The sequence below is a fragment of the Ahaetulla prasina genome, chromosome 1 (assembly GCF_028640845.1).
Source record: "Ahaetulla prasina isolate Xishuangbanna chromosome 1, ASM2864084v1, whole genome shotgun sequence".
NCBI lineage: Eukaryota > Metazoa > Chordata > Lepidosauria > Squamata > Colubridae > Ahaetulla > Ahaetulla prasina.
Window position 1 is genome coordinate 236,090,963 of NC_080539.1, and position 27,270 is coordinate 236,118,232.

The following is a 27,270-nucleotide window of genomic DNA, read 5'->3' on the forward strand; positions in this document are numbered from 1 at the left end:
GCTAAATGTTAGCTGATGGAATGTGTTCAGCAGTATATTGTTACCACATTAAACAATCACCTTTTTGGTATGGACTGAATCTTGTAGCAGCAGGGACATGTTTCATTATTTATTCTTATTTTTTCTCCTACAGGATAGTATTACCAAATCCTCCCCCAACTGTTGCGCTCATTTTGGAGTGTTATAGAAATCATGTTGACCCAGATCCAACCACAGCATATTATTTGTATTAAAATATAATATTCAAATATTTTTTCAGAAATTTCCTTTCCTTGACATTTTGATGTTAGTTGAGTCTTATCATAAATTTGCATTAAATATCCTGATATTTGTGTGAACCTATACAAAAATGACCATAAAGCAAGTTATATAGCCAAAATTTTATTTACAATTTTTAACTGAATCCAAATTTTTTTTAAAAAATTACAAAAAAGATTAAATATTGATTACAAAGTTGCAATATGTTTAAGAAGAAAGTAATTGAATATATAAGTATTTATTTATACATATACAGATAAAAAATATAGTCATTACTTTGTGATATTTTGCTTTAGTTTTTGAGTTTAAAAATGAAAATTAAATTGTGTCTTTGTTGAACTTTACAGTATTATTACGTTAATAGCAAACAATTGATCCATTTTTATACAGCATTATACAAGTCCATTTTGCACTAACAATAGTGCATGTTAGTGCAAAAAGCAGATTTTGTTTTTAGTGTAAATAAATTCTGAAAGATTTGTGATTTAAGTTTTTAATATTTTTTTATATAGGACTAAAGAATGAATTGTTCCTGTTTTATGGGAAAGGACGTCCAGGCATCATACAAGGAATGGATCTAAATACCAAAATAGCTGATGAACATATGATCCCTATAGAAAATTTGGTCAATCCTCGAGCTTTGGATTATCATGCTGAAACCAATTACATATACTTTGCAGACACTACCAGTTTCTTGATAGGACGTCAAAAAGTTGATGGCTCTGGCCGTGAAACAATCCTGAAGGATGGTAAGTAATGCATGGAAAGATTTCAACAGAATATTGGAAACTGAAAATTTCACTCAAGCATTTTCAAGAACAGGCATCAAGTTAAGTTTGCTTATTTATTTTAAAACTCTGAAAGTTTTCAGATTTTTTCTTTCAGAACTCTGAAATATTTCAGATTTAAGATTTCATGACTGCAGGATCATTGTTGCCCAGAATGTTTTGATTATATATTACTGTGTAGCTGGGAGTTAAAATAGTCTGCATTTTTAACATATACAACCAATGGAGATAATTTCAGGATATTCTTAGCAGAAGTGATATTTTGGTACTAACCAAAGGAAAGTCAATCAATTATTTAAACATCTTCACCACTTTCAGAAGAAGTTTAAAGCCTACATGATACCATCAACATTCCTTCATTCTTTCCCAGCTGTGAAAGAAAAGCCAGAGGCCAGCAATTCTAAGGGTAGGGATGTCAGTTATACCAACAACCAGCATCTGCTCAGGTTCAGTGCATAAAGCACAATCAAAGAAGATTTTGGAACCTGACAAGGACAGAAGGAAGCAGAAATGCTGTGGGTTTAAGGGGAAAATAGCACTTTCAAACAGTTAACTGTGCCACTCTAGTTTAAGATAAAGAATTTAACTTAGCCTTGCTATGTCAGGTTTCTGCCATATTCAAGCCAATTTACCCCATCCATACTTTAATTTGGACATTCATAGCTTAGCCCGAGAAGAGGAAGTGTAGTACTAATGTTTTTTCTCAATATTTCTGTTTTATTACCCCTTTCATTGCATTTATCATAAAATAATTTTTCAATTGTGCTGAAGAAATCTTACAAAACTATCAAAAAAGCAAGGAAAATCAATATTTAATGGAAATCGGAATAGATTTAATATCCCTACCATGTGTCCCCCAAAATAAGACAGTCTTATACTTTTTTTTCCCCTCCAAAAGAGGCACCAGGTCTTTATTTACCTTATGACCACCGCAGCCAGGCCACCCACACCCTGACATCTGTTCCTCTGCTGCCTGACTTCTTCTGCAGCTGCTTGCGGCAGGAGGCTGTGTGGTGTGTCGCACCAGTGCTGCCACTTGCAGCAGGATGCAAAGTGCTGTGTCATGATGGTGCTGCCACTCATGGCAGGAGGCTGTGTGGTGTGTCGCACCAGTGCTGCCACTTGCAGCAGGATGCAAAGTGCTGTGTCGTGATGGTGCCGCCGCTCATGGCAGGAGGCCTGTGGTGTGGTGTGCCATTGTGTGTGAGAGCAGTGGCCTTGGCGCAGCATGCACGTGGCATCCTGCCACAAGTGGTGACATTGGCGTGGGGTGCCATGAGGCCTCCTGCCGCAAGCAGCAGCAGCAGCATGACGCACCACGCAGCATCCTGCCACAAGTAGCAGCACTGGCGCAATGTGCCACATGGCGTCCAGCTGCAAGTGGCCACAGAACAAATTGGGCAACAGATGTCGGGGCATTAATCCTTGGGGATAAACACCCAGACAGAAACTGAGCAACATGGTATATGCAGTACAATGCAGTGAGCCATGTGCAGATCTGTACACTGGGGAAACGAAACAACCACTTTATAAATGCATAGCACAGCATAGGAGAACAAACACATCAGGACTAGATTCAGCAGTCCCTCTGCATTTAAAAGACACAGGCCAATCTTTTGAAGAGAAGAACTTCTATATTTTGGACAGAGAGGATCGCTGGTTTGAAAGAGGGGTTAAAGAGGCCATCTGTGTCAAAATTGAACAGCCCTCTCTCAACAGAGGGGGAGGGATACAACATCCTCTATCTCCAATCTATATCAGTTCCAAGAAAGCTCTACCCCAATTTACACCATTCAGGTGATCCTGATGACACAGATAAACATCCAGGTGGCCTTAACAATTTGTTAAAAGGATGCAAATGACCATCTGTCTGCAAGGAGTATAAATCCTTCCATTCCTCACCATCCAGTCAGAGCTGAAGAAGCTTCTTGGATAAGAAGTGAAATATCTTCAGAGAAAAAATGAAATCCAATTGCCTCTTGAAAAAAATAGCTTTGGGACAACCATCACCTGAATGACTGAGAATCTCCATAGACATCATGCTCTCTGGGATAAGATCTGCTCCCAACTTCCAATCATTTCATAAGACTTCGCTTTGCAAACTGGCCTGGGGACCCGATGGGGGAGTTCTACACTGGAGGTGGCTGCTAGATTGATAGCCCTATTCTCTGGTCCCCACTTTCCCATCTTTTTTTTTAACTAGGTGTGTGTGTGTGTGTGTGTGTGTGTTTTCTTTGTTTTCTTTTTCCTTGGTTGTTTTATTGTTCTATTTTACTTTTGCTTTGTTTAAACTTCCTTTTATTTCTTAGTTTTTTTTATTGCAAACTAAATTGCAAATCACTCTAAACTCTTTATGATCTAGTAATTGGCTGTGATAATCATTTGGGAATACTTTATCAAATACCTAGGGACAGAAATAGCTGTTGCATTTTTGTGTGTGTATGTGGTTTTCACCCTTCCCTTGTAATATATAGAAATAAAATTTTGGGGAATTTTGCACTCCCAGTTCATATTCAACAACTTTGTCAAGAGAGATTTTCTTCTTTATTCCTTAACATTAATTGTAATTTCATATGGAGAATAAGAATTCTTCCTCTTTCTGTAGTACTTCTTAAATCATTTATATTCTCTTACGAAGTAGATCTAGATGTTTCCTTAGTTTTTAACTGTAATGTTACAATGCATCTCTTCTTTCCTTCTTTAAAACCTATAAGAGTGTGTCCTTGGTTATGATGGAATACTAGAAAAGCAATTATGTGCAATGAGTGAGGAATATGAAGTTTCAATATGTAATTTTGTTTTTGCACAATGTTGCACAGTTTATATTACAATTTTCTTTCAAAGTTCAAAAGCAAAACAACAAATTAATCATCCATGTTGGGAAGTGGGCTGGTTTTCTGCTAAATACATTGCAGTACCTAACATGTTTAATTACTCTTGAAAATGTCATCTTTGATGCTACTCAATAAAAAAAATATAGAAACAAATGAAAATAGAAGATTTTAATTGGAAATGCATGATGAACTGTTATTCTAAAAAGCTGTTATTCTAACGATCTAGCTGTGCTCCCTGTCTTGCTTAGTTTTTTTAATATAGATATGCATGCACATACAATATATACATATATATACACATGCACATATACACATATATGTAATAGTTATTTTAGATACGCTAAACATAGGTTTATTCCCCAACAGATATGATCAATGTAATTCTTTGCAGTAACATGATATTATCCATCAAATACTGTTAATTTACTTACCATAATAAGCTTTCATTCATTTATAATGCATATGTTTTGGCACTGTTATTGTTTTATTGCCGGGATATTTTGTATCAAGATAAAAGAAACTAGTCAGAGATAATTAATGATTCTCCATTGCCTTTAGATAGGCTATGCCAGCAAAGTATTTGAACCATTCTTCATGCTACCTTAAACTCTTGAAAGAAAAGGCTGGATATAAATCAAATAAATAAATGTTGAAAAAACACGTCATTGCAAGCCGTACATAGCATTGCAATCCACACCATTCCAGAAAATTATCAAGAGTACAACTTGGTTCCATTATAAGGAATTATTCTAGATTCAGCATTGCTGTCATTAACCACTTTCACTTTTGTACATTTCTTGCTTCAAAGGCTTGCCTCTTGATTCATACTGCGGACAATAAGTTCAAAGTTATTTGTACCTTATAAGTGGTCACTTTAAATATTCAGTATCATGAATATTATGATTATAGTCAGATTAAGATTATGGTTACTATTTGCTTAGGCTTTTATAAAGTATGTATTAGCTTTATCTTGTTATTGTTGACCATTTTGTGAAATCTGACAGCAATTATAATGACAACTAACTATGATTATTTATGATTATATAAATAACTTGAATTATAGTGAGAATACTAGTGAAGTACTTAATATTATATACACTCACGTGCACACACATGCACACTAAATTATATATATATTGCTTGTTTACACAGACCTCGATAATGTAGAAGGCATTGCAATAGACTGGATTGGAAATAATTTGTTTTGGACAAATGATGGTTACAGGAAAACAATTAATGTTGCCAGGCTAGAGAAAGCTTCTCAGAGTCGTAAAACTCTACTGGAAGGTGGCATGTCTCACCCACGAGGAATTGTGGTGGATCCGGTTAATGGGTATGAAAACTTTCTATCTTAAATAACAGTTTATCTATTTGAAAATGCACTAGGAAGATTCACAAGTTATTTGCAAAAGGTCGGCTGAGGTCATTATCATTTGTCATTTGTTTATATAGTCACCAGATTTGAATCAATATTGTGTGTGTCTGTGTGTCTGTCTATCTCTGTGTCTAATGAAATGTAATAGACAAGATTAAATTTGTAGCTATAACTGGACAACCTCAGATCTATTGTGACATCATTTCAGAGATATTCCATACCCAAACAGAAAAATGGAATGACCATGGGCATACAAAAAAGCAGTGTCAGCAGGAATGACTTCTGACTTCCTGCCTGCTTCCCTGTTGACTTTCTTTGTAGGAAGTCAGAAAGCATTGAAATTATGATCATGTGACTTTTTTTTATTTATTTGCATTTATATCCCGCCCTTCTCCGAAGACTCAGGGCGGCTTACACTATGTTAGCAATAGTCTTCATCCTATTTGTATATTTATATACAAAGTCAACTTATTGCCCCCAACAATCTGGGTCCTCATTTTACCTACCTTATAAAGGATGGAAGGCTGAGTCAACCTTGGGCCTGGTGGGACTAGAACCTGCAGTAATTGCAAGCAGCTGCTGTTAATAACAGACTGCATTAGCAGTCTGAGCCACAGAGGCCCCTTTAGACTCCGCTAACTGCGCTAACCATGGCAGCATGTCAGGACTGAAGCAACTTTGTCAAATATCAATCCCATAAGAGTCTTGGGTTTAGATTTTGGATGGATTTTGTTAGTTAACTCATTTGAGATATGTTAAAATTGTTGCCTTGTGAAGGATCATTTCACCCAATTGAAGGTTACAAACAATAAAATAGACACAAGAATTTTGGTAGTATATCATATGTGTATGTAAATATAGGTGTATGTAAGCCTTGCATCTGAATAGAAAATAGAATAGAATAGAATAGAATAGAATAGAAAAGAAAAGAAAAGAAAAGAATAGAATTTTTATTGGCCAAGTGTGATTGGACACACAAGGAATTTGTCTTGGTGCATATGCTCTCAGTGTACATAAAAGCATAAGCATAGGACTGGGGAGATTTTATATAATGCTTATCCATTATGGGTTATTTAGAGATTATTATTGAGCTTTCAGTTCACCAGGGGCATGTAATCAAGGTAACTCAGAAGAGTATCAGTTGTGTGAACCAAAATAATACATTAAAAATTGTATTTATGCCAATGTTCATTGAGATGCATGACTTTTTTGAATTGGATCTTACTTCTCTGAACAGATTTAACCCTAAAAAGAAGGTCATTAACAGAATGAAGTGAGAGAACTTTTTTCTTCAATGCCCTTTAAATTCTTTGTCCCGCTCAAGGGGACTTTATACATTCAGAAACTGTTTCACATGGGATGTTCCTCCTCAGCAACAGAAAGACAGCAAAGGTCAGCAGGGCATGGCAACACCTGCAGAGCACAGGGTAGCAAGGCAGCTGAGACTTTGTGCTGTGGTGCTGGGTGGCTAGCCACAGCATAGGGTTTAAGACAGCACTCTTCAGTCCTCTCCTATAGCTCTAACTTTGGAGACAAGGCAGATTTACCAATTTTTAGCACTGCTGTAACTTCAAACAGTTGCTGAATGAGTGGCTGTAATTCAAGGACTACTTGTAACCCCCTTTAAAAGCCTAAATCAAATCATAGTATACATTTTAAAATCAACTCCACTCTCACCCTTCTTTAAAAGTTACTTCCACGTCCCATTTCCCTAATAACTTTATTTTCTTGGAGCACTCAAAGCAATTAACTGAAAATAATATTAACATATTAATAACTATCATATTACAAATGATTGAATACAAAGAAACAAACAGCTGTGCATTCTGACTACTCCTCTCCCTACCTTGATAGGACAAGAATTTTTGGAGTAGAAAATACTACAACAGTCGGTAGTAAATTTTTTCAAGATACAGCTAGAAAAAGAAAATCTGCCTTAGGGAAATCAAGTAAACCAATTAGTATAACTACATACAAATAACTATTTTTCTTATTGCAAAATAGTGTGATTATAGTTTTAAAAACCAAGAAATGATAATTTTTTATGGGCAGCTATGGTATTCTGCTAATTAAAATACTATTTGCTCTGCTTTGGCTGGAATAAAAATCAGCTTGGCAGGACATTGACTCAGAATAATAACCTCAAGATTAAAATATCAGAGATCATAATAAATGCATTTTATAACACTAGCTTTCCCTCTGCTTTCACAAGTTTCAGTGTCTAGTTTAACATTTGTACAATATAGCCAAAATCAAGATATTGGAAGTTTGACAAAATCAAATTGAAATTAAATATATCACTTTCCATAACATTCAATTATTAACCTATACATATATACACACAAAGACAATTCCCCCACCCACTCCAGTATTTGTTTGGAAAAGCTGAGTGAAACGAGCAAGCACTATTAAGCACTGTGACGGATGCAAGAAAGCAGGGGCCAAGATCGAAATCAAAAACACTGCGAGTTTTTTCCATGCTACCTCTAAAGAAGAATCTGATCTAATAATAGTCAAGGCAAATGGGCTCCAGATAAGAGTCAATGGGCTTCAAGAGGGGCTGGACTTAGGTCTTTTTCAGGAGTGTAGGGATCCCAAACGGATGATGTATTTGACCCCACCTTCGAGCTCTGCCTGGTCATCTCCTAAACATCCAAGACTATTGAAACTGATTACACAGTTTTGGGTTTTACTGAAGAAAAATCCAGGGGGCTTCTTATGGATCAATAGTACATGACCAGTCTTTTAGTACCCTCCTGTTGCATGGTCTGTGCAACATCCACCCATCTTCTGCTCCATCTTTTGAATTGGACCAGCAAACTGCAATACACTTCTCAGTATCTCTTTCCTTTACTTTTCCTTGGCAGTTTTCTCCATCACAAGCTGCTATCAATGGCTTTGCATTTTTTTCTACTAACTCACACTCAAAAAAACACCTTTACATCAGTGGTGAAATCCAAATATTTTTACTACCAGTTCTGTGGGTGTGGCTTGGTGGGCGTGGTGTGGTTTTGTGGGCGTGGCAGGGGAAGGATACTGCAAAATCCCCATTCCATCCCCTGGTGGTATTTGCCAGTTCTCCAAACTACTCAAATTTTCCACTACTGGTTCTCCAAACTACTCAAAATTTCCGCTACCAGTTTTCCAGAACTTGTAAGAACCTGCTGGATTTTACCCCGCTTTACATGCAACATGCCTGAATTCTGACAGTATCCCAACCAAACATGTTCTCTTCCAGGCAGGAGCTCTCCGGGACTCCAATTCAAAATTTACTTTCAAAGTTTTGGGAAAAAATCCAGATGAAATTTGTTTGACTATTATTTTTTTAGGGTTCTTAAATTAGTGCTTATTCATGGAGATTGTCTGGAAAAATCCCTGCAATTTTCATGGCAATATTTTCAAAAGTGATTTGCCATAAGAAAGTGTGATTGATCCAAAGTCACCCAGATGTGCAAGGCAGGACTGGAACTCATGGTATCCTGGTTTCTAGACCTTTGCCTTATTTATTTATTTGTATCTCACTGTTATTATAAATCAAGGCAACTAACACATCTAGCACATCTGCCTTCTCCTATTTTCCCCACAAGAACAACCTTCTGAGATGAGAAAGAGTGACTGGCCCATAGACATCCAGTTGGCTTTCATGCTAAAGGCAGAATTAGAATTCATTTTCTATCCTGGCACCTTAATGATTAGGAATCCTAATTCATTTGCTATTTCTGCTATTCACCACTTTTTCCTTTTTTATTAAATCCCCCATTTATTTTTTTATTTAAAATACTTACATTACTTGTATGAGCTCCATCTAAAATTCTGCTAGGCTTATAACTCTAATATAAAAATAATATGTCAAAATAAAAAACAACATGAAAATAGAAGCAGAAATACCTGGTGCCACAACCAAACTCCTCCAATGCAACCAATAACACTGTCTTCAAACTCTGACTTCATCCTATTCCAACACTTGGGAGAAATGCTAAATTATGTTTGGCATTTGTCTCACGTCCTACTCTGAAATATAATTGCAATAATGTAAAAGTTACAGGTAATGGTGATTAAAATAAAATTTTAAAAAGAAAAAAAGAGAGATTCATATACCATAAATTTAAAACTAGCTTAGTTTTTAAGTTATTACTGAATCTAGGCATTTAAAAACATATTGGTCCACTGTTTTACACCATCATTGTTGTATTTCTGTTAGATATTATCAAAACAAGTCTAGCAAACTAGAAGCCCTTTTTATATGACTAGATGGCTACAAATATACTCCTCATTTTGTAGGACCGTGTGTATTACTTCACAATAGGAAATATAACTGCTAAATTGTAATTCCATACTACAAATGAATATTATTGGAATTTTGCCTATATTTTAATTAATTTCTTATGCTAAATCATTACCACATAATTTGAGCCTGGTTTTGGATGTGACAGATATAAACTGCAAAACACTTAGAACAATGTTTTAAGTAATATCCTTTTAACAAGTCAAATAAATGTTTTCAAGGTCTATTGATTCATTGTACTTTTGGAGAGAGTAAGGAGTATATTGATTAGGTTATTTACTTCAGTTCGAGACAGCTGACATAAAGATTTCATTAAAGGCAATCTCAAATGAGCCTTGACTGTATCTGAAGCTATAATTTGTACAGCTCAGTACCATACATAATAAATAAAGGATTATCTGCCAGGCAGTATTTCCAATAGGTAGAGCCATGGTACCTTTTAAATATATTTTACTATTGCATTATTATTCAACATACTTACAAAATGATGTTACAAGAATTTAAAAGTGCATGTCCGACCTAATTTAATTTTTGGAGTCCTTGATGGTCTCTGAGCTTAGTTGTTTGCTTGCAGATATTTCATTATCTGACTAGGTAATATCATCTATTAGTAAGTGTGGGGTTTATACACAGTAGCATGCCAGTGTTGATGGGGATATGGTATTTAATTTTAATTTTCTGATAGGTCTGATTCATATTCCCAGGGTTTTAGAAATGATGCCAGGATTTCAAGCACTGTATATTAGAAAGATATTAAAATTGATGATTTGTGTGTGTATGTATGTGAGTATCAATTTAGTGAAAGGTGAAGTTTCACAATTACCCAGATTTGTAGACTAGATTTCATGTTTTTATCAAGTGCTTCCCAAGGACCTGAGATAGGCAGATGTGATTGTTTGATGGTGTAAAAGAGTCATCACAGGATGTAAGCTGTTCCAAGTAAAGCTGTCTTTTGCAATTGACTGATGATAATTTTGTCAACGTTGATGCTGTTCAAGTGCTGCTCCAGGTGTTTTGGGATTTGGGATAATAATATTATGTGTGGGTAATCTACAGTTAAATTCACAATCTAAGAGTGGAAGAAACTTAATAATTCAAGTCCCGGTAAGGACCTAAAAATTATTAAAGTAGAGTTGAAGAATATTGGCTGTTCCAAGCAGAGTGAGCTTTTTGTAAAATTAGGGTATTCAGGTCTGATAAATTCAATATTTCCAGATACTGAGGAAGTCATTTAGATATTGCTCTGAGGGCTCCAAAAATTACTATTATATTATTGCTATTATTGTTGTTTTATTCTCAGAAGAGAGGAAACAGAAATCTTAAACAAAAAATCTGAAAGAATTCCAAATTGTTTATGATTAAAATTCTACAACTAAAATTAAATGATTCAATTAACATTTTTTATTTGTCATTTCACAGTTGGATGTATTGGACAGATTGGGAAGAAGATGAAATAGATGATAGTATGGGAAGAATTGAGAAAGCATGGATGGATGGTAACAACCGTCAAATATTTGTGACACTAAAGATGTTGTGGCCAAATGGATTAACTCTGGATTATCAAAATAATATATTGTACTGGTGTGATGCCTATTATGATCATATTGAAAGAATATATCTCAATGGAAGTGACCGCAAGGTAAAAGAAAATATAATACTTCCCTCCCCCCCCAGATTCCCCGTTTAGTGAATTATCTTGCCACTTTGTTTATTTCCCTTTCTATTTAAGGCTGCCTATTGATTATCTCGCGGTGGCTCAGGGGCTAGGACATTGAGCTTGTCGATCTAAAGGTTGGCAGCTCAGCGGTTCAAATCCCTAATGCTGCCGTGTAATGGGGTGAGCTCCCGTTACTTGTCCCAGCTTCTGCCAACCTAGCAGTTTTGAAAGCATGTAAAAATGCAAGTAGAAAAAATAGGGACCACCTTTGGTGGGAAGGTAACAGCGTTCTGTGCGCCTTTGGCATTGAGTCATGCCGGCCACATGACCACGGAGACGTCTTCAGACAGCGCTGGCTCTTCGGCTTTGAAATGGAGATGAGCACCGCCCCCTAGAGTTGGCAATGACTAGCACATATGTGCGAGGGGAACCTTTAACTTTACCTTTATTGATTATCTTGTGCAAATACCCAGTCTAAGGACTATTGGGTTATTTTGAGGAAGGAAGGAAAGGAGGAACTATTTATTTATTTCAGAAGGTAAAAAGATTTTTGTAATCCTTATTCTACTGTACATGAGATCACAAAAATTCATGTTAAGTCTAATATGACCCCTTACTAATTATCTTAATATATTTGGCCATAATAGTATATGATACCATATATCAGCATTTTTAGACATTTCATAAAAAAATGTCTCACCTAAATATAAACAATCATTCAGTAGAGTGTAAGAAAGATGGTCCCGAAAAAGATAGGCAAACGCCATTATTAAGGTGATGATGAAGAAAAACACCTTAGAAGGAGACAAAAAGGAGACAATGTGTGGAAGAAATTTAAATAAACACCTTCCTAATTCACTTAGGTATAAGAAGGGGAAGAGATACAGCACAATCAACCTTGCAAGATTCTGCTATTATAGCCATTCTCAATAAAAGTAGTTTCAGTTTTTAAATCAGATGCTGATTTCTGGTCTGATTTATTCAGTAGGGTTGACATGTATGCACACACAAATTTACATGCACTATAAAACAATTTATGCATGAAATGTTCATTTTTTTTACTATCCATATGATTAGATAGAAAAAATGGTATGTAAGAGATCACTTGGCTTTCTGTATTTCAAATATGTTTTACACTTTTTGTTATTTTCATATGATAAGTAGAGGTACAATTTTTACTTCTTATTGGACCAAGTCTCTATCTGCGTGGCCAAATCATGTTATACAGGAGAAAACCTAGACTCCGGTGTTACAGTTTTATTCAGCCAAGAATTTAACAATTCCTATAAAATTGATGGTGCTATTTTTATACAGCTAATAGTCTGTGCTGAAATATATTTTATGATGTTTATTTTGTATTTAGTTTATTTTTAATTATGTACATTGCATAATTATACTGTATTCTGTATAATTGCCAATGCTCAGTGATTTTATCTGTCCAATTTGTGTTCACTGAATTTAGATACAGATAGATCTGTTATAATAATCATTTCAATAACTTGTGAAAAAACTGATTTTACAACATTACACCCAAAACACAACTTGGGCATCAGTTATCAGTGCCTTCCTTCTACAATTAGCGATCCAAATCATTACCAAATCATTAGAGGGTTTTTTTGGGTTACCAATAACAGATAATTAGTTAATCATGTACCCCAAGGTCTAGTCAAGGCATCAATTACTATTTTTATTTTGTAGGATTAATGCTATGCCATAGATCTCTCTCTCTCTCTCTCTCTCTCTCTCTCTCCACACACACACACACAAACACACACACACACACACACACACACACACACCTCTGAAAATAGGACTGCCAGTAATTGAACATCCTTACTCAAAATAATGGAAGACAATGGCAGTTTTGATCCAAAAACCCCAGTTTTTGGAAGGCCGATATAAGGAAATTGTCTAAAAAGAGAATATATGAGTTTTCTACATGCAGTATTGCAGTTTCTTTTTGTTTCATTTTATACAAGAAAAAAAACCTACATCTTTTCCCATTCCTCAATTAATCTCTGAACACCATTTATACCCTTGGATTAAATTAAGCAATGTTTTGTGTCTATATGGTCAAGTAGTCCATTGAATTTGTACAAATGGTTTTTCAGTACATTTTTCTAAGGTATAACAATGTTAGTCAGTACCTATTAATCTTAGTAATCTATGTATAATCTATGTAATCTATGTATGCATAGTATGTTGGTGTGGATTTTTATTAGAAAAACGTAATTAGAAAGAATAGTGAAATCATAATAATTAATAAGATATTTGAGAGAAATGTATCAGCCTTAGAGTCCCAAAAGTGCTTTTTAGGAGGCAATTGGAGCATTATTTTTTCTTTGGGGGTGTTTCACTTCTCATCCAAGAAGGTTCTTCAGCTCTGACAGAATAGTCAGGGGAAAGCTAAAGAAGCTTCTTGGATGAGAAGTGAAACATCCTCAAAGAAAAAAACAAGAAAATCCAATGGCCTTCTTAAAAAATCACCTTTGGGACAACCATGACCTGGATTACTGAGAAGTAGTATTCCTGTTGAAGACTAGTTCAGCTTCAATCACAACAATACAAGAGCAAACAATAGATTTAAACTTAATGTTAACCACTTCAATCTTGATTGCAGAAAATATGACTTCTGTAATAGAGTTATTAATGCTTGGAACACACTACCTGACTCTGTGGTCTCTTCTCAAAATCCCCAAAGCTTTAACCAAAAATTGTCTACTATTGACCTCACCCCATTCCTAAGAGGTCTGTAAGGGACATGCATAAAAGTACAAACGTGCCTACCATTCCTGTCCTATTGTTTCCTTTCATTATCTCCAATTAATATAGTTATTACATACTTATGCTTATATATATATGCTTATATATTATATAGTTATTTTCATGCTTATGCTTATATATACTGTTGTGACAAAATAAATAAATAAAATAAATATCTACAGACTATCAACCTTAGAGATAGATCTGTTTCTAGTAGGATGAAATGGAGGAATATTTTTTCTTCCTCCCCAATCTTTAAAAAGTTGACAAATAAAATTAGGAAATAGGTTTATTATCTAAAGATATTTAAATTGGTGCTTTAGATATTGGAGTAGATTTGTTTTCTGTAAAGAAAACTTTAAATATATTTGCACACACATAAAATCAAACATTCACATTTTTCTTAATTTCGGATTAAATGTTAAGGCATGTAGTGATATATTGAATGCCACAACTATTTAATGTCAATAATTGCAGGTGGTCTACAGTGGAAAAGAATTGAATCATCCATTTGGACTATCACATCATAGAAATTATATTTTCTGGACAGATTATATGAATGGTTCTATTTTCCAACTGGATTTGATATCTAGAAATGTGACTCTTCTGAAAAGTGAGAGATCCCCTCTCTTTGGGTTGCAGATTTATGATCCCCAGAAGCAACAAGGTATTGAAAATAACATTTTCTGCATTCACACCATGCAGCACTTAAATAATTGTAGTTCTAGAAAGAGAAAATGTTCAACATTGCGTCAGACTTTCCCGTCAATCTGCTGTAAACATGCTAATCCATTAGATGTGAAATTAATTCTAAGTACTAAGTCAATGCAGATGTGTAAGGTATATTTAGTGAAAGATAATTACCACTTGTCATCACTGAAATAAACATGGGTTAGTTTTGAAAAAGATTTTGCAGATCCGTTGATGCAGTGATGCATACAAATCATCTCTTAAAATCATGAAATATCTTCCACATCTTCTGCTGCTGCTAAACTGCTTTGGAAGTTACCTCTACATGTGTGAACTTTTGAGTTAATCCTCAACATCATGCATTACATAATTTTCAATGGAAATTCCATAAAATTAATTTTACAGAATTTGGCCATTAATAATGATTGTTTTATCATTACATACTTTATTCATTAAACATGAAACACAGACAACTGAACATTGAAAAATACATCACAAGTACAATTGACTGGTGCTAATGGTTGATACCGGTTGCTGCCAGGGTCCTAGATATTAACCAAGTATCAACCAAATATTACATTGTTTTCAATGGAAATTCCATAAAACTAATTTTACATAATTCGGCCATTAATTATGATTGCTTTATTATTATTATTTATCTTTATTCATTAAACATGAAACTCAGTCAACTGAACATTCAAAAAGACATCACAAATACCATTTACTGGTGCTGATGGTTGATATAGGTTGCTGCCAGCGTCCTAGGTATCAACCAAGTACCTTCTTAAGATATATGATGTTCAAAATAGCGCAGTTTTTTGCAGTTCTGCTGATGTTGTTGTTGTTGTTGTTATTATTATTATTATTATTATTATTATTATTATTATTATTATTTAAGATATCAACTCTTTGCTGAAGATCATCACACTACTTGTTTTATTTCCCAGAAGTCAAGATATAAATCAAACAATAAATAAATCTCAATATTTTTCTCAATAAAGAGTAAGAAAATGTTTGAGTTTTCTAAACAATCTTCTGTAGCTAACAGAAAATTTACAAATGGAAAGTTACAAAAACAAATGATGGCAAATCTAAAATTGGCCTGATGTTATATCCATGAGGTATAGAACTGGATCATCGGTCCTTAGTGCTCTCTGAGCTTAGTTGTTTTCTTGCAGAAGTTTCATTACCCAAACTAGTAATGATGTTACCTAGTTTGGATAATAAAATGTTTTCATAAAAACAATCAAGCTCAGGGAACACCAAAGACCCCACAGTTTAACTTTGAACTACAAATATTCTCCTTTATTAGAATTGAGTCAGACTGGAATGGGAATTATGAATTGAATATAATCTGCTAGAGCATTAGTAGTGGGATTTATTCAGCGGGATGCCCTTTCCCAAAAAGTATGCCACTTTCTTTAATATCTTGCTGTCAAGAGATTGGAATATTGGAGTGTTGTTAGTTTGGATAACTTTCACATACTTAAAAAAAAAGTACTTTGCTATAGTTAGTCTTCAAATTTACCTGTTGCTTTTTAGATCTGATTGTTATTTGATTATATATTTATTGATTATATAATTACAGATGGCACTTTAGCTACAGCCAACCATTTAAAAAACACAGCATTGGCTTTATGTTTTTGTATTTTCTTTGATTTGCTTCGTTTGTTAATACATTATTCATCAATATATAAAATATTGATAGAAAGATATATATTGAGAATGAGTCAAAGGCTTAAAATACTGAATAGTTTGTTCTATTCTATCTAAAGAGTTTTTGTTGTTGTTGGTTGCAAAGTCATGTCTGACCCATTACAACCCCATGGACAACGTTCCTCCAGGCCTTCTTATCCTCTACCATCCTCTGGAGTCCATTTAAACTCACGCCTATTGCTTCAGTGACTCCATCCAGCCACCTCATTCTCTGTCATCCCCTTCTTCTTTTGCCCTCAAAGAATTTTTAAGACCTCACAATTCAGATTTTTTTTTTTAGTGCACCCATAGTAACATGTATAACGTCCACGCAATCTCAAACATATCTAAAAGCATCATTAAGATAATTAATGGGAACCGTTCTGTGTTCTTGTTAATTTAAAAAAAAAACTTCTTCCATTTATACTTTAATCAATTATCTCCATATGTACACATCCATCAAGATCTGTAGTAGATGCTTCAAAAATCTGAGTATTGATTTGGATTTAAAAATGTATATAACATGGTCTTCCCTAAACAATTGCACAAGAAATGCAATCTGAATTAAGTAGCAGAAGTAGTAATAAACAGCCTGAATGTCCTTGTTTTGTCACCTGGGGTTAAAAGGAAATTAATTAGCATGACTTCATCTTGAGCAACAGGTTACATATGTGCTATTTTAAGTACCTTCCTTATTAAAGTACATGCTTCCCTCCCCATTTTAAATTTTATTGTTATTGGTTCTTGAACATTTATTTTTTAAAAACATAAATTACTCTAAATAGGCAATAATATACCTCTCATTTAACTTTCTGCCAGGACATCAATTAGGGAATTGGAGGGTGGAGCTTTTGTTGTCTATCTGGAATAATGAGGTGCTGTTATTCCCTCCAGATTATGCTGTATATTAAAGTTTTACGTTGATTTTTAAAAACTTTTTTATACCTTAAAAAAATCCCCAAATATTGGACTTGGGCAGCTTAGAAATGTAAAATATACCGTGTTTTCCCAAAAATAAGATCCTGTCTTATATTTTTTTGAACCCTGAAATAAGTGCTTGGCCTTATTGCCATGCGCTAAAAAGCCCGATTGGGCTTATTACCAGGGGATGTCTTATTTTGGGGAAAACAGGGTAGATAAATCTATATCTCAAATGTCATTATTTCTGGTTACGTTCCTATATTGAGGGGTCCACCAAGAGGAGCAAAGAAGCAATTTTAAATATATTAGGCCATTTCAAAAAGAAGCTTTTCAGTGTATACCTAAAATTGTGTCTTAGTAGCAGGGGTGTGAAACTCAAGTCGTCATGGCAGCATCACGTGACGTATCAGGACTTTTTTTCTCCTTTACTAAACCGGGCATGGGTGCTGGCAGCATGTTACGCTTCTGGCATGCAGGCCAGGAGTTTGACAGCCCTGCTTAGTAAGAAGCAATGTGGCAGCAGTAGTAAGCATTGCATTTCTATGATCTGCAATATAATGATTCCAAGTTTTAGAAATCAAGATGCATTAAATCAACATACAAAATTTATGAATGATATTTGGTGTTAAGGAGTAGAGGTTATGTACTACTCTTCCTGTTGATATTAGGTCATTTCCTAGAGAAAAAAACTGAAATTATGATATAATAAATCAACCTCTGTTTTCATAAGAGTCTACTGCAATACATGTTTTTTCCCATACTGAGAATTTTATATGAAACACTACCCTCTCCCTTACAAAAAATGTTTCAATTGCATACAATTATTAACACTATAAATATACAGTATAATCCCACATCTATTGTACACAAAGCTTTTCTAAATAATAGAACATCGGTAGTCTGAATAATATGAATAATTGAACAAAGGTCTGAGCAGACCCTAAGAACTGGAGAATTCATTGACTATCAGCAATTCTTTTAAAAGTAGACTGGAATTTATTTGGTTGTGGTCATGAAGAATTTTTACACAATGCCTTTGGTCCCCAATTGGTAGGATGATTGACTTCATTTATTTTCTTCCTTTCCTGCAATCCCCAGGAAGGTTATTGTTTTGTATGTGAATGTGTGTGAGAAGGAAGTTCTACAGACAAGCATAGCATTAGATTGGTCTAAGATTAGAGTCTAAGAGTCAAAACAAAACAACCCAAACCCAACAATATTATTGGCTTTGTAAATAATGAATGTGATACAGGTCCCTCGTTCAATGAACATAGAATTTATTTTTAGATAGAACATGGGAAATATTATTGGGATGGCAGAAAGATAGATACAAAGGTAAGGCAAAATTAACAATATAAGCAAGTATACATACTTATGTCTCACACTGATCACGTTTGAGAGAATGGTAGTGATACCTAGATGAATATGAAAATGCAATCAGTGTTGCCTAAAAACTATTATGAAGCTTCTCATAGTCATATTGATTCTAAGGCAAAGTAATAAAGTTGAATCAATATGGATATACCTAGCAGCTGTGCTTCACACTAATAGTCAATGGTGAATAGAACAATCTAAATTAAGCCTTATTGACACAATGCTGAATAGCTAAATAGTTAAGCTAAATAGTATTATGGAGCTTGTAAATATATAAGGTCCCTCTAACATTTGGTTTGTGGAATTAATTGGGCAAGTTCCAAAACAATGAGAAAAGCTTTCAGTCAGGTTTGGCTATTCTGTCAAACTAATGCTAGACATGCTTCTGAAGTTTCACTGATACTCTTGAAATGTTCCTGCTCAGGGGACAAAAAAGAAAAACATTATTGGATTTGGTCTGAATGTTGTGAGTTGGATGAATGAAAGATTGTTCTTCAAATTCCTTAGATGTTCTAAGAACAGAACAGAAACGACAATTTTAATCTCCAAAATAGATTCAGGTAGAATTTAGTGAAAACACTAGCAACATCGAGTACATAAATTTTTTAAAAAGCCATAGATGTTGATGGCATTTCTGTGTATAGTTCTGCACTATAACTCTCAACAAAGGCAGGCAATAATACATTGCATTTTCCATGTTTCACTACATATTTAAGAAGTCAATTCTTCCCCATTCATTTTTTAAATATTCCATCATACTTAAAGTGATAAAAAAGTGAACCAAGAATGCAAATGAATCAGCAATGTATGCCATTTTCCTTGATATGTTTGCTTATTTATTTATTTATGCAGTCTATATGATGGTATGTTTGCATCAATTCATCTTTGGAAATGTCTCAGCAGCTGCAGGCAGGAGTGGGGATGTATTGAAAGCCTGAGAATTTGATCTTATTGCATAATTATCCTGTTAGTGATTCCTCTGAAATCTCTACGAAGTGTAAACCAACCCCCTTCATCCATCCTGTCGGTCCTAATAACAAAATTTAGTTAGATTTGTTTGTCTGTTTTTAAAAAAATACCTTTGTAAAAAATGTGATATCTCTTTCTGATCATGGACAAAAGGAGGAAGGTTGAGGTGCAAATAAAATAGAGCAGGGGTAGTCAACTTTTTATACCTACCACCCACTTTTGTATCTCTGTTAGTAGTAAAATTTTCGAACCGCCCACCGGTTCCACAGTAATGTGCTGTGTATCGTCGTCTGCGCATGCCTCTCGTGCATCGTGGATTGGGTTGGGCGGGGTCACCAGCTATCAGCTCTGTTTGTTATAGCTGGGTGGTGTGAGGGGAAATGCGCAAGCTGTTCTGGGATGAGGCTCTTTTGTTTGTGGTCGCACTATAGCACCATTTAGTTTCACTTACATAATGTGAACTAAACTTATGTGCGGGCGATACAAATAGTATATTTTCAGAAATTTAAATTGTCACGGGGAATTTTATGCAAACCTAATGAAAATGTTTTTAAATAATGCTATGATTTTTTTAAAAAAAAGCCAACTAAATTAAAAAAAAGGAAAGTGCTTCAGTATTGGACAAAACTCCTACCGCCCACCATGAAAGCTGGAATGCCCACTAGTGGGCGGTAGGGACCAGGTTGACTATCACTGAAATAGAGTGTTTCCCTGTAGATTACAAATGTAAAAGATAAGACTGTAGGAAAGTGCATTGATCCAAACAGTATGCCTGTAGAGAATGTTCTCATCTTTTTGTACCCACCTTTTCATCAAGTTGCTTGGGATATTTTTATTTAAGGTTGCTTTTTCTTTTTTTAATTCCAGGTGACAACGCATGTCGTATTAATAATGGAGGCTGCAGTACCCTGTGTTTAGTGATACCTGGAGGCAGAATGTGCGCTTGTGCTGATAATCATCATTTGGAGGAAAACAGTACAACCTGCATGTGTATGATCTTCATGAGAAAATTTTGTATTTCTCCTGTAGGAAAGATAGTCAGAGTAATAACTGTACAATATAAAAAAGGCAGGATTCACAAACATCAAGCAGACAAAAAGGCCAGCGTTTTACATTAAACAGCTTTCATTCTCTTGGGAATTCATATGATGTAAAGGAAATCCTTCTGAGAAATGTAATAGAAATTCAGAATGACAATTGCTTAATTACTTATAGATGAGAAATTCACATGTGTATAAAACTTTTGTTTTAATAAAGAATAGTTTAAAAAAGAATAGTGGAAGGCTGAAAAAGCTTTCTTACTCTGCTTATAGCATCCCCCACAATCCTTCTGCTCACCTTCAGCATTCTTCCACTCGTAATGAGAAGGTAAAAAGGATTGAAGTAGAGATGCACCTGGGGCACCAGCCAGCATTGTGCAAAGATACCCTGGACTCTGCCTCTATCTTCCCATTAAGTAATAGCAATTAATCTAGGAGACTCCCCAAGTTGTGGACCTCATGCTTTAAGGCAAACGCAGAAAGGCACAACAGAACCAATGAAACTGGGATGGGTGAGCCCCACCTTACTACCGTAGATACATACTCTAATATGAAATGAAGAAATAAATTACCTCAATGGTAATTTGCTAGATAATTTGAAAAAGGTGAAAAGCAGTACTGTTTTCATTTCCTTTTCTCTTTCCCTTTCCCTTTCCCTTTCCTCTCCTCTCCTCTCCTTTTCTTTCTTTTGAAAAGCTAAAGTTGCCAGTGTGTTTTCCAGAGCTGGACTTACTTAAACAGGATTAATTATGAAAGGATCAGGCTAGAAAATGGAATATAGTGAGTTCTTACTCCTACCTCAAAATCAAAGTCACTTTGGGCAAGTTTATCTCCAGCCCTAGGAAGGAAGCAATAACAAGCCAAACTGTAGGAATCTGTCCAGGCAGCTGCCTAGAGTGAAAAATGACTTGAGGGAATCCTTTTTCCTTTTCCCCCTTCCTTATTTTTATACAATAGCATGGCCTTATTGAGACTGTTTCTCTCTTGGTTTGTAAGTATGTTATGAAGAAAAGAAGATAATAATGTCTAAATGTTGACACATTCATTATTTCATTGATGCTTGCTAATTCCTCTTTGTGGTGTAAATTTTTCAGTCATCATTAGCTGGACTCAGTGAGCTTTTTAGATATGATTTTTAAAAGTTTCTTAAGGATTTTCTTCCTACATATTTTTAAATAGATAGTTGAAGTGTTGTTTTTTTTCCTCCCTTCACTTTGGATGCAATCTTTTGGGCATCCAATCTCATTGACTTTATCCCAAATTAAGGGATTACAGCAAGTTTTTCAAGCCTGTAGGCCAGATGCATCACTTGCAGGCCAAACCCTCCAGCTCTGCAATGGGAAAAAACATCACGATAAGTCACATGATGGCAATGTGATGCCATGAGTTTGACACCCGTGGATTATAGGGTCATAAAAAGGGGGTTTATTTTGGATACAATCTTAAATTTCATGCAATTTGTGCATATGTAAAATAAATAATAAACATACCTATAATTTATCCTTTTTGATTTTATGTTCAGCTGATCTATACAGTTAAACACAAATTGACCTAATTATGTCTCCAATACTAACAAATCATTATTTTATACATAATGTGAAGTTACCGCTGCCAGTGGTTTAGCTGGTGTTGGTCTTCATATATATCACATTTATTCCAAGAACCTGGGATATCATAACGTACTGGCATAAATACTTCCAAAAATACCTGTACAAAATAATGATAAACCATGTTTATATTATTGTCCACAAAACTACAGCGATGTGCCTGTCTGTATTTACCAGAAGATCTCAACTTGAGAGCATCTTTACTTTTATCGTATGTGTTAATTATTGGATGAATCAGTATATATCGAAGACCACCAAATTTTGTGATATATGTAAAATGACATAAATGGTAACATAATTAAAGGAAAAAGTATTCCCTTTAATATTTTATTTATTTATTTATTTATTTATTTTATTTAATTTTTATACCGCCCTTCTCCCGAAGGACTCAGGGCGGTGTACAGGCAAAAGTAAAAACAACACAATATACAGATTAAAATACCATTTAAAAACTTATTAAATTAGCCTGAGATTAAAATTTTCCATACTAAAAACCCCATTTAAAATTAATAAAATTTCCCCTTAAAACTAATTTAAGCCAGCCCCGCGCGGATAAAAAGATGTGTTTTTAGTTCGCGACGAAATGTCCGGAGGTCAGGTATTTGACGTAAACCCGGGGGAAGCTCATTCCAGAGTGTGGGTGCCCCCACAGAAGGCCCTTCCTGGGGCCGCCAGCCGGCATTGTTTGGCGGACGGCACCCTGAGAAGTCCCTCTCTATGGGAGCGTACGGGTCGGTGGGAGGCATGTGGTAGCAGCAGGCGGTCCCGTAAGTACCCAGGTCCTAAGCCATGGAGCGCTTTAAAGGTCATAACCAACACCTTAAAGTGCACTCGGAAAGCCACAGGCAGCCAGTGCAGCCTGCGCAGGATCGGTGTTACATGGGAGCTACGTGTAGCTCCTCTATAACCCGCGCAGCTGCATTCTGGACTAACTGAAGCCTCCGGCGCACTTCAAGGGAGCCCCATGTAGAGAGCATTACAGTAATCCAGCGAGAGGTAACGAGCGATGAGTGACCGTGCATAAGGCATCCCGATCAAGGAAGGCGCAACTGCGGACCAGGCGAACCTGGTGGAAGGCCCCCTGGAGACGGCCGTCAAATGATCTTCAAGCGACAGCCAATCGTCAGGAGGACACCTAAGTTGCGCACCCTATCCTTTGGGGCCAATAACTGCGCCACCAACAGCCAGCCGCGGCTGCAGCTGACTGAATCGGGTGCCGGCATCCACAGCCACTCCGTCTTGGAGGATTAAGCTTGAGCCTGTTTCTCCCCATCCAGACCCGTCGGCTTCCAAACACCGGGACAGCACTTCAACAACTTCATTGGGGTGGTCCGGGGTGGAAAAGTACAGCTGGGTGTCATCAGCGTACTGCTGGTATCTCACCCCGAAACCACTGATGATCTCACCCAACGGTTTCATGTAGATGTTGAACAGAAGGGGTGAGAGAATCGACCCCTGAGGGACCCCACAAGTGAGGCCCCTCGCGGTCGACCTCTGCCCCCCTGTCAACACCGTCTGCGGCCGGTCAGAGAGATAGGAGGAGAACCACCGATATACGGTGCCTCCCACTCCCAATCCCCCCAACCGGCGCAGCAAGATACCATGGTCGATGGTATCGAACGCCGCTGAGAGGTCTAATAGGACCAGGGCAGAGGAATAACCCCTGTACCGAGCCCTCCAATATTTTAATATTGCGCATACAGATTTGTTTGCTAACATGAAACAAATTTAAAGATATGTTGCACCATAAGCTACTATGAAACCATACTAAATTGAAGATGAAATAAAAGATACACGATTTAGTCAAAATAAACATTTTTAGTTTGAGGAACATATACTGTATCTTGTTCTTCAGTGTACAAGTAATTATAGTATTAATATTCCCAACTTCTTGAATAGCAAATTGATTGATCCAATTTATATGGCTGCCATCTGCCTTAAAAAAAAGAAAAACCACCTGGTGACCATCACCGCCAACACCAAAAGTGAATGTTTCATTAAAACCAAACAAAAACCAAACAAACTGAGGTCTAATACAATGTCCACAATCACCAATCGCTTACATTCATACTGGAGCTCCCACTGGTGTGGGCATATAATATCACTAATATCCTGGTCTCAGTGCCAAGGGGAAGAGCATAAATTGACAGATCTGACAATATTTTTGAGAGTCCCAAAGCATGTCCTGAAGTATGTCTATGGAGATTCTCAGGTCATGGTTGTCCCAAAGGTGCTTTTTCAAGAGGCAACTGGATTTTCTGGTTTTTTTTAAGACATTTCACTTCTCATCCAATAAGCTTCTTCAACTCTGACTGGATGGTGGGGAATGGAAGGATTTATATTCCTTGCAGACAGCTGGTCATTTGCATTCTTTTAGCGAGTTGTTAAGGCCACCTGGAAGTTTACCTATGTCATGTACTAAAGTAATTCTGTGTAACCCTTTAAGAAAATAGCAGTAGATTGACAAAAGCTTAACCTGATAGGAAAATTTTACCAAATACAGGTAGTCCTCAACTTATGACCACAACTGAGCCCAAAATGTATGTTGCTATATGAAAAATTTGTTGAGTTTTGCCCCATTTTATGACTTTTCTTGCTACATTTGTCAAGTGAATCACTGCAGTTGTTAAATTAGTAATCCGGTTGTTAAGTGAATCTGACTTCCCCATAGACTTTGCTTGTCAGAAGGTTGCAAAAGGTGATCACATGACCTGGGACACTGCAACCATCAAAAATGTGATTTAAGCACCCAGATGTAAATCACGTGACCATCAGGATACTGCAATGGTCTTAGGTGTGAAAAATGGTCATAGGTCACTTTTTAAAGTGCCATTATAACTTTGACTGGTCACTAAGCGAACTGTTGTAAGTTGAGTTCTACCGGTAAATAAACAAATAATTAAAAGCAAAATAAAAAAAATAGCACTGAAAACAATTAAATAAGTCAATTATATGTGCTTCTAAGGATCACCAAATAGAATTATTTTGAATTTGGAATATTTAATAAGAATTGAAACATTTAAAAATCTTCATTGCAAATAATAATAATAATAATAGGCTTCTGTTAACAATAATGTGTCCTATTTGTATCTTTGTCCCTTTAGTTAATTCTGAAGAAGTATTGCCTAAGCTATGCAAAGTGGGTGAATTTCAGTGCAGGAACAAGCGCTGCATCCAAGATGGCTGGCGATGTGATGGTGATGATGATTGCCTGGATGGCTCTGATGAACATTCAGACATTTGTTGTATGTATCTGTGAATAATATGAGCTATAGTGTCTATTTGTTTCAGCTGTTGTTATGAGAGTTTAGACATAATGTGTTCAAAAAATGTGTTCAAAGTAAACAACTAAAGGGAATGAAAATAAAATAAACATGAAAATAAATCATGTAATTATTGGGCTACATAGACATGCATTAGCTTTACATTCTACTGGAAGAGCACTGCTTCAGAATATGAATAATGCCAATGATTTAAAAATCTAATCTGTTTGCTTTGATCAAATGCCCTCTGACCTTGTTTTGTTGCTGGGCCAGATGCAAATGCTGCTTGCAAATGAAGATAATCAATTTAAATATATTGAGGATAGAATTACTTGCACAAAATTGCTAAATATTTCAATGCTTCTTGGTAATATTTTAAGGAGTCTGAAAAATAGACATAGGTTTGGAAAAGGATATTTTTTTACAGCTTTATAACATGAATACCATCCATGCCTAAGTTTCTTTAGCCAGTACATATAGATCCTCTATGGTCAAGTGTTGTCCAGCTCTTCCAGTTCTTGAGCTGCCATTGGATGTCTGCTACTATGATGGTGACTGGTTCCTACTCTGGGAGATGTCTATGGTCTGCTCTCAGGTCTTGCAGCCATTTTGCATTGATGTTATGTTCCTTCTCTTTCTTCCATATGTTTTTCCAGCATATTCAGTGTCTGCTACTGATAGCTCTGCTGCTACTATATTATTGCACTACAATTGGGAGTACACCTTGATGGTTCTTTGGAGAACACGGCTTTTATCTTCTTAGCATCTGCTTCTCTGGTGTATTTCGTTAGCCTGATAGCTAATGCTGAGCCTTTTTAAGCCATCTATAGGACTTCATTTATAGTAGGGATTGTTGTGAGGGCTTTATTGGCATCTTCTCGCATATTATCTGATGGTAGTTCTCTACTGAGCAGGTACTGTATGTGTGTGTGTGTACACACACACACACACATACATACAGTACCTGCTCAGTAGGTTATATATATATACGTGTGTGTGTGTGTGTGTGTGTGTGTGTGTATAGAGAAGGAGGAGGAAGAAGTTTTGATTTCAAGAAAGCAGAATGAAAGCAGTAGTGAAGAATTGGGTTAGCATGGCCAGAGGAAAAGATGCTTAAATATAAATCATCCATAGATGATTTATAAGTCATCCATAAAGGATCAATACCATCAAACACAAGGTTAAGCATAATTAAGCCTTTGGTGGACTTAAAATTTTGTATCTTCTCCATATTAACTTAAAGCTTTTGTCCTTTATTTTATTTGTTTCTGGTCTCCTTATAGTAAGGGATATTTTTTTATCCCTAGTTTCATAGTTTGCTCTAAGATTAAAACAAAGAAAAGAAAATGCTAAATATTTATTGTCTCTTTTTTCAGTGTATACAAATTATAAGACATATTTACAGTGGATTGTAATGGTTGTTACTGAATATAAAAGGTATTATTATGTCTTCCAGTTAATCATAGTTGTCCTGACAATCAATTTAAATGCCATAATAACCGATGCATCCCTAAGAGATGGCTTTGTGATGGAGCAAATGATTGTGGTAACCATGAAGATGAATCAAATGAGACTTGTGCAGGTAAAAAGAAACAATAAAACAAATCAAGCATATTTCCTGGTGATTATGTTTGATCTTAAGCCTCTGTTGAGTATGAATTTTGGTTTGAAGTAAATCAAGCTATCACTATTACCATCAATTTTAAATTAAACGAGCTTGTTTCTAACATGGGTGCTGTTTTACTTAATCT

At 35.7% G+C, this 27,270-nt stretch overlaps 1 protein-coding gene across 1 annotated transcript in view; it reads left to right on the forward strand.

Annotated features, from left to right (window-relative positions):
• The window catches only part of LOC131203454 (low-density lipoprotein receptor-related protein 1B-like), a 298,673-nt gene extending 272,391 nt beyond the window's left edge, over window positions 1-26,282 (forward strand). Inside the window, exons 10-16 of the mRNA XM_058193741.1 lie at window positions 771-1,007; window positions 5,033-5,213; window positions 10,960-11,179; window positions 14,438-14,627; window positions 20,477-20,599; window positions 25,361-25,501; window positions 26,176-26,282. Coding sequence (XP_058049724.1) covers window positions 771-1,007; window positions 5,033-5,213; window positions 10,960-11,179; window positions 14,438-14,627; window positions 20,477-20,599; window positions 25,361-25,501; window positions 26,176-26,282 — 1,199 coding nt within the window. The remainder of the gene's footprint in view (window positions 1-770; window positions 1,008-5,032; window positions 5,214-10,959; window positions 11,180-14,437; window positions 14,628-20,476; window positions 20,600-25,360; window positions 25,502-26,175) is intronic.
• Window positions 26,283-27,270: the final 988 nt, after the last annotated feature.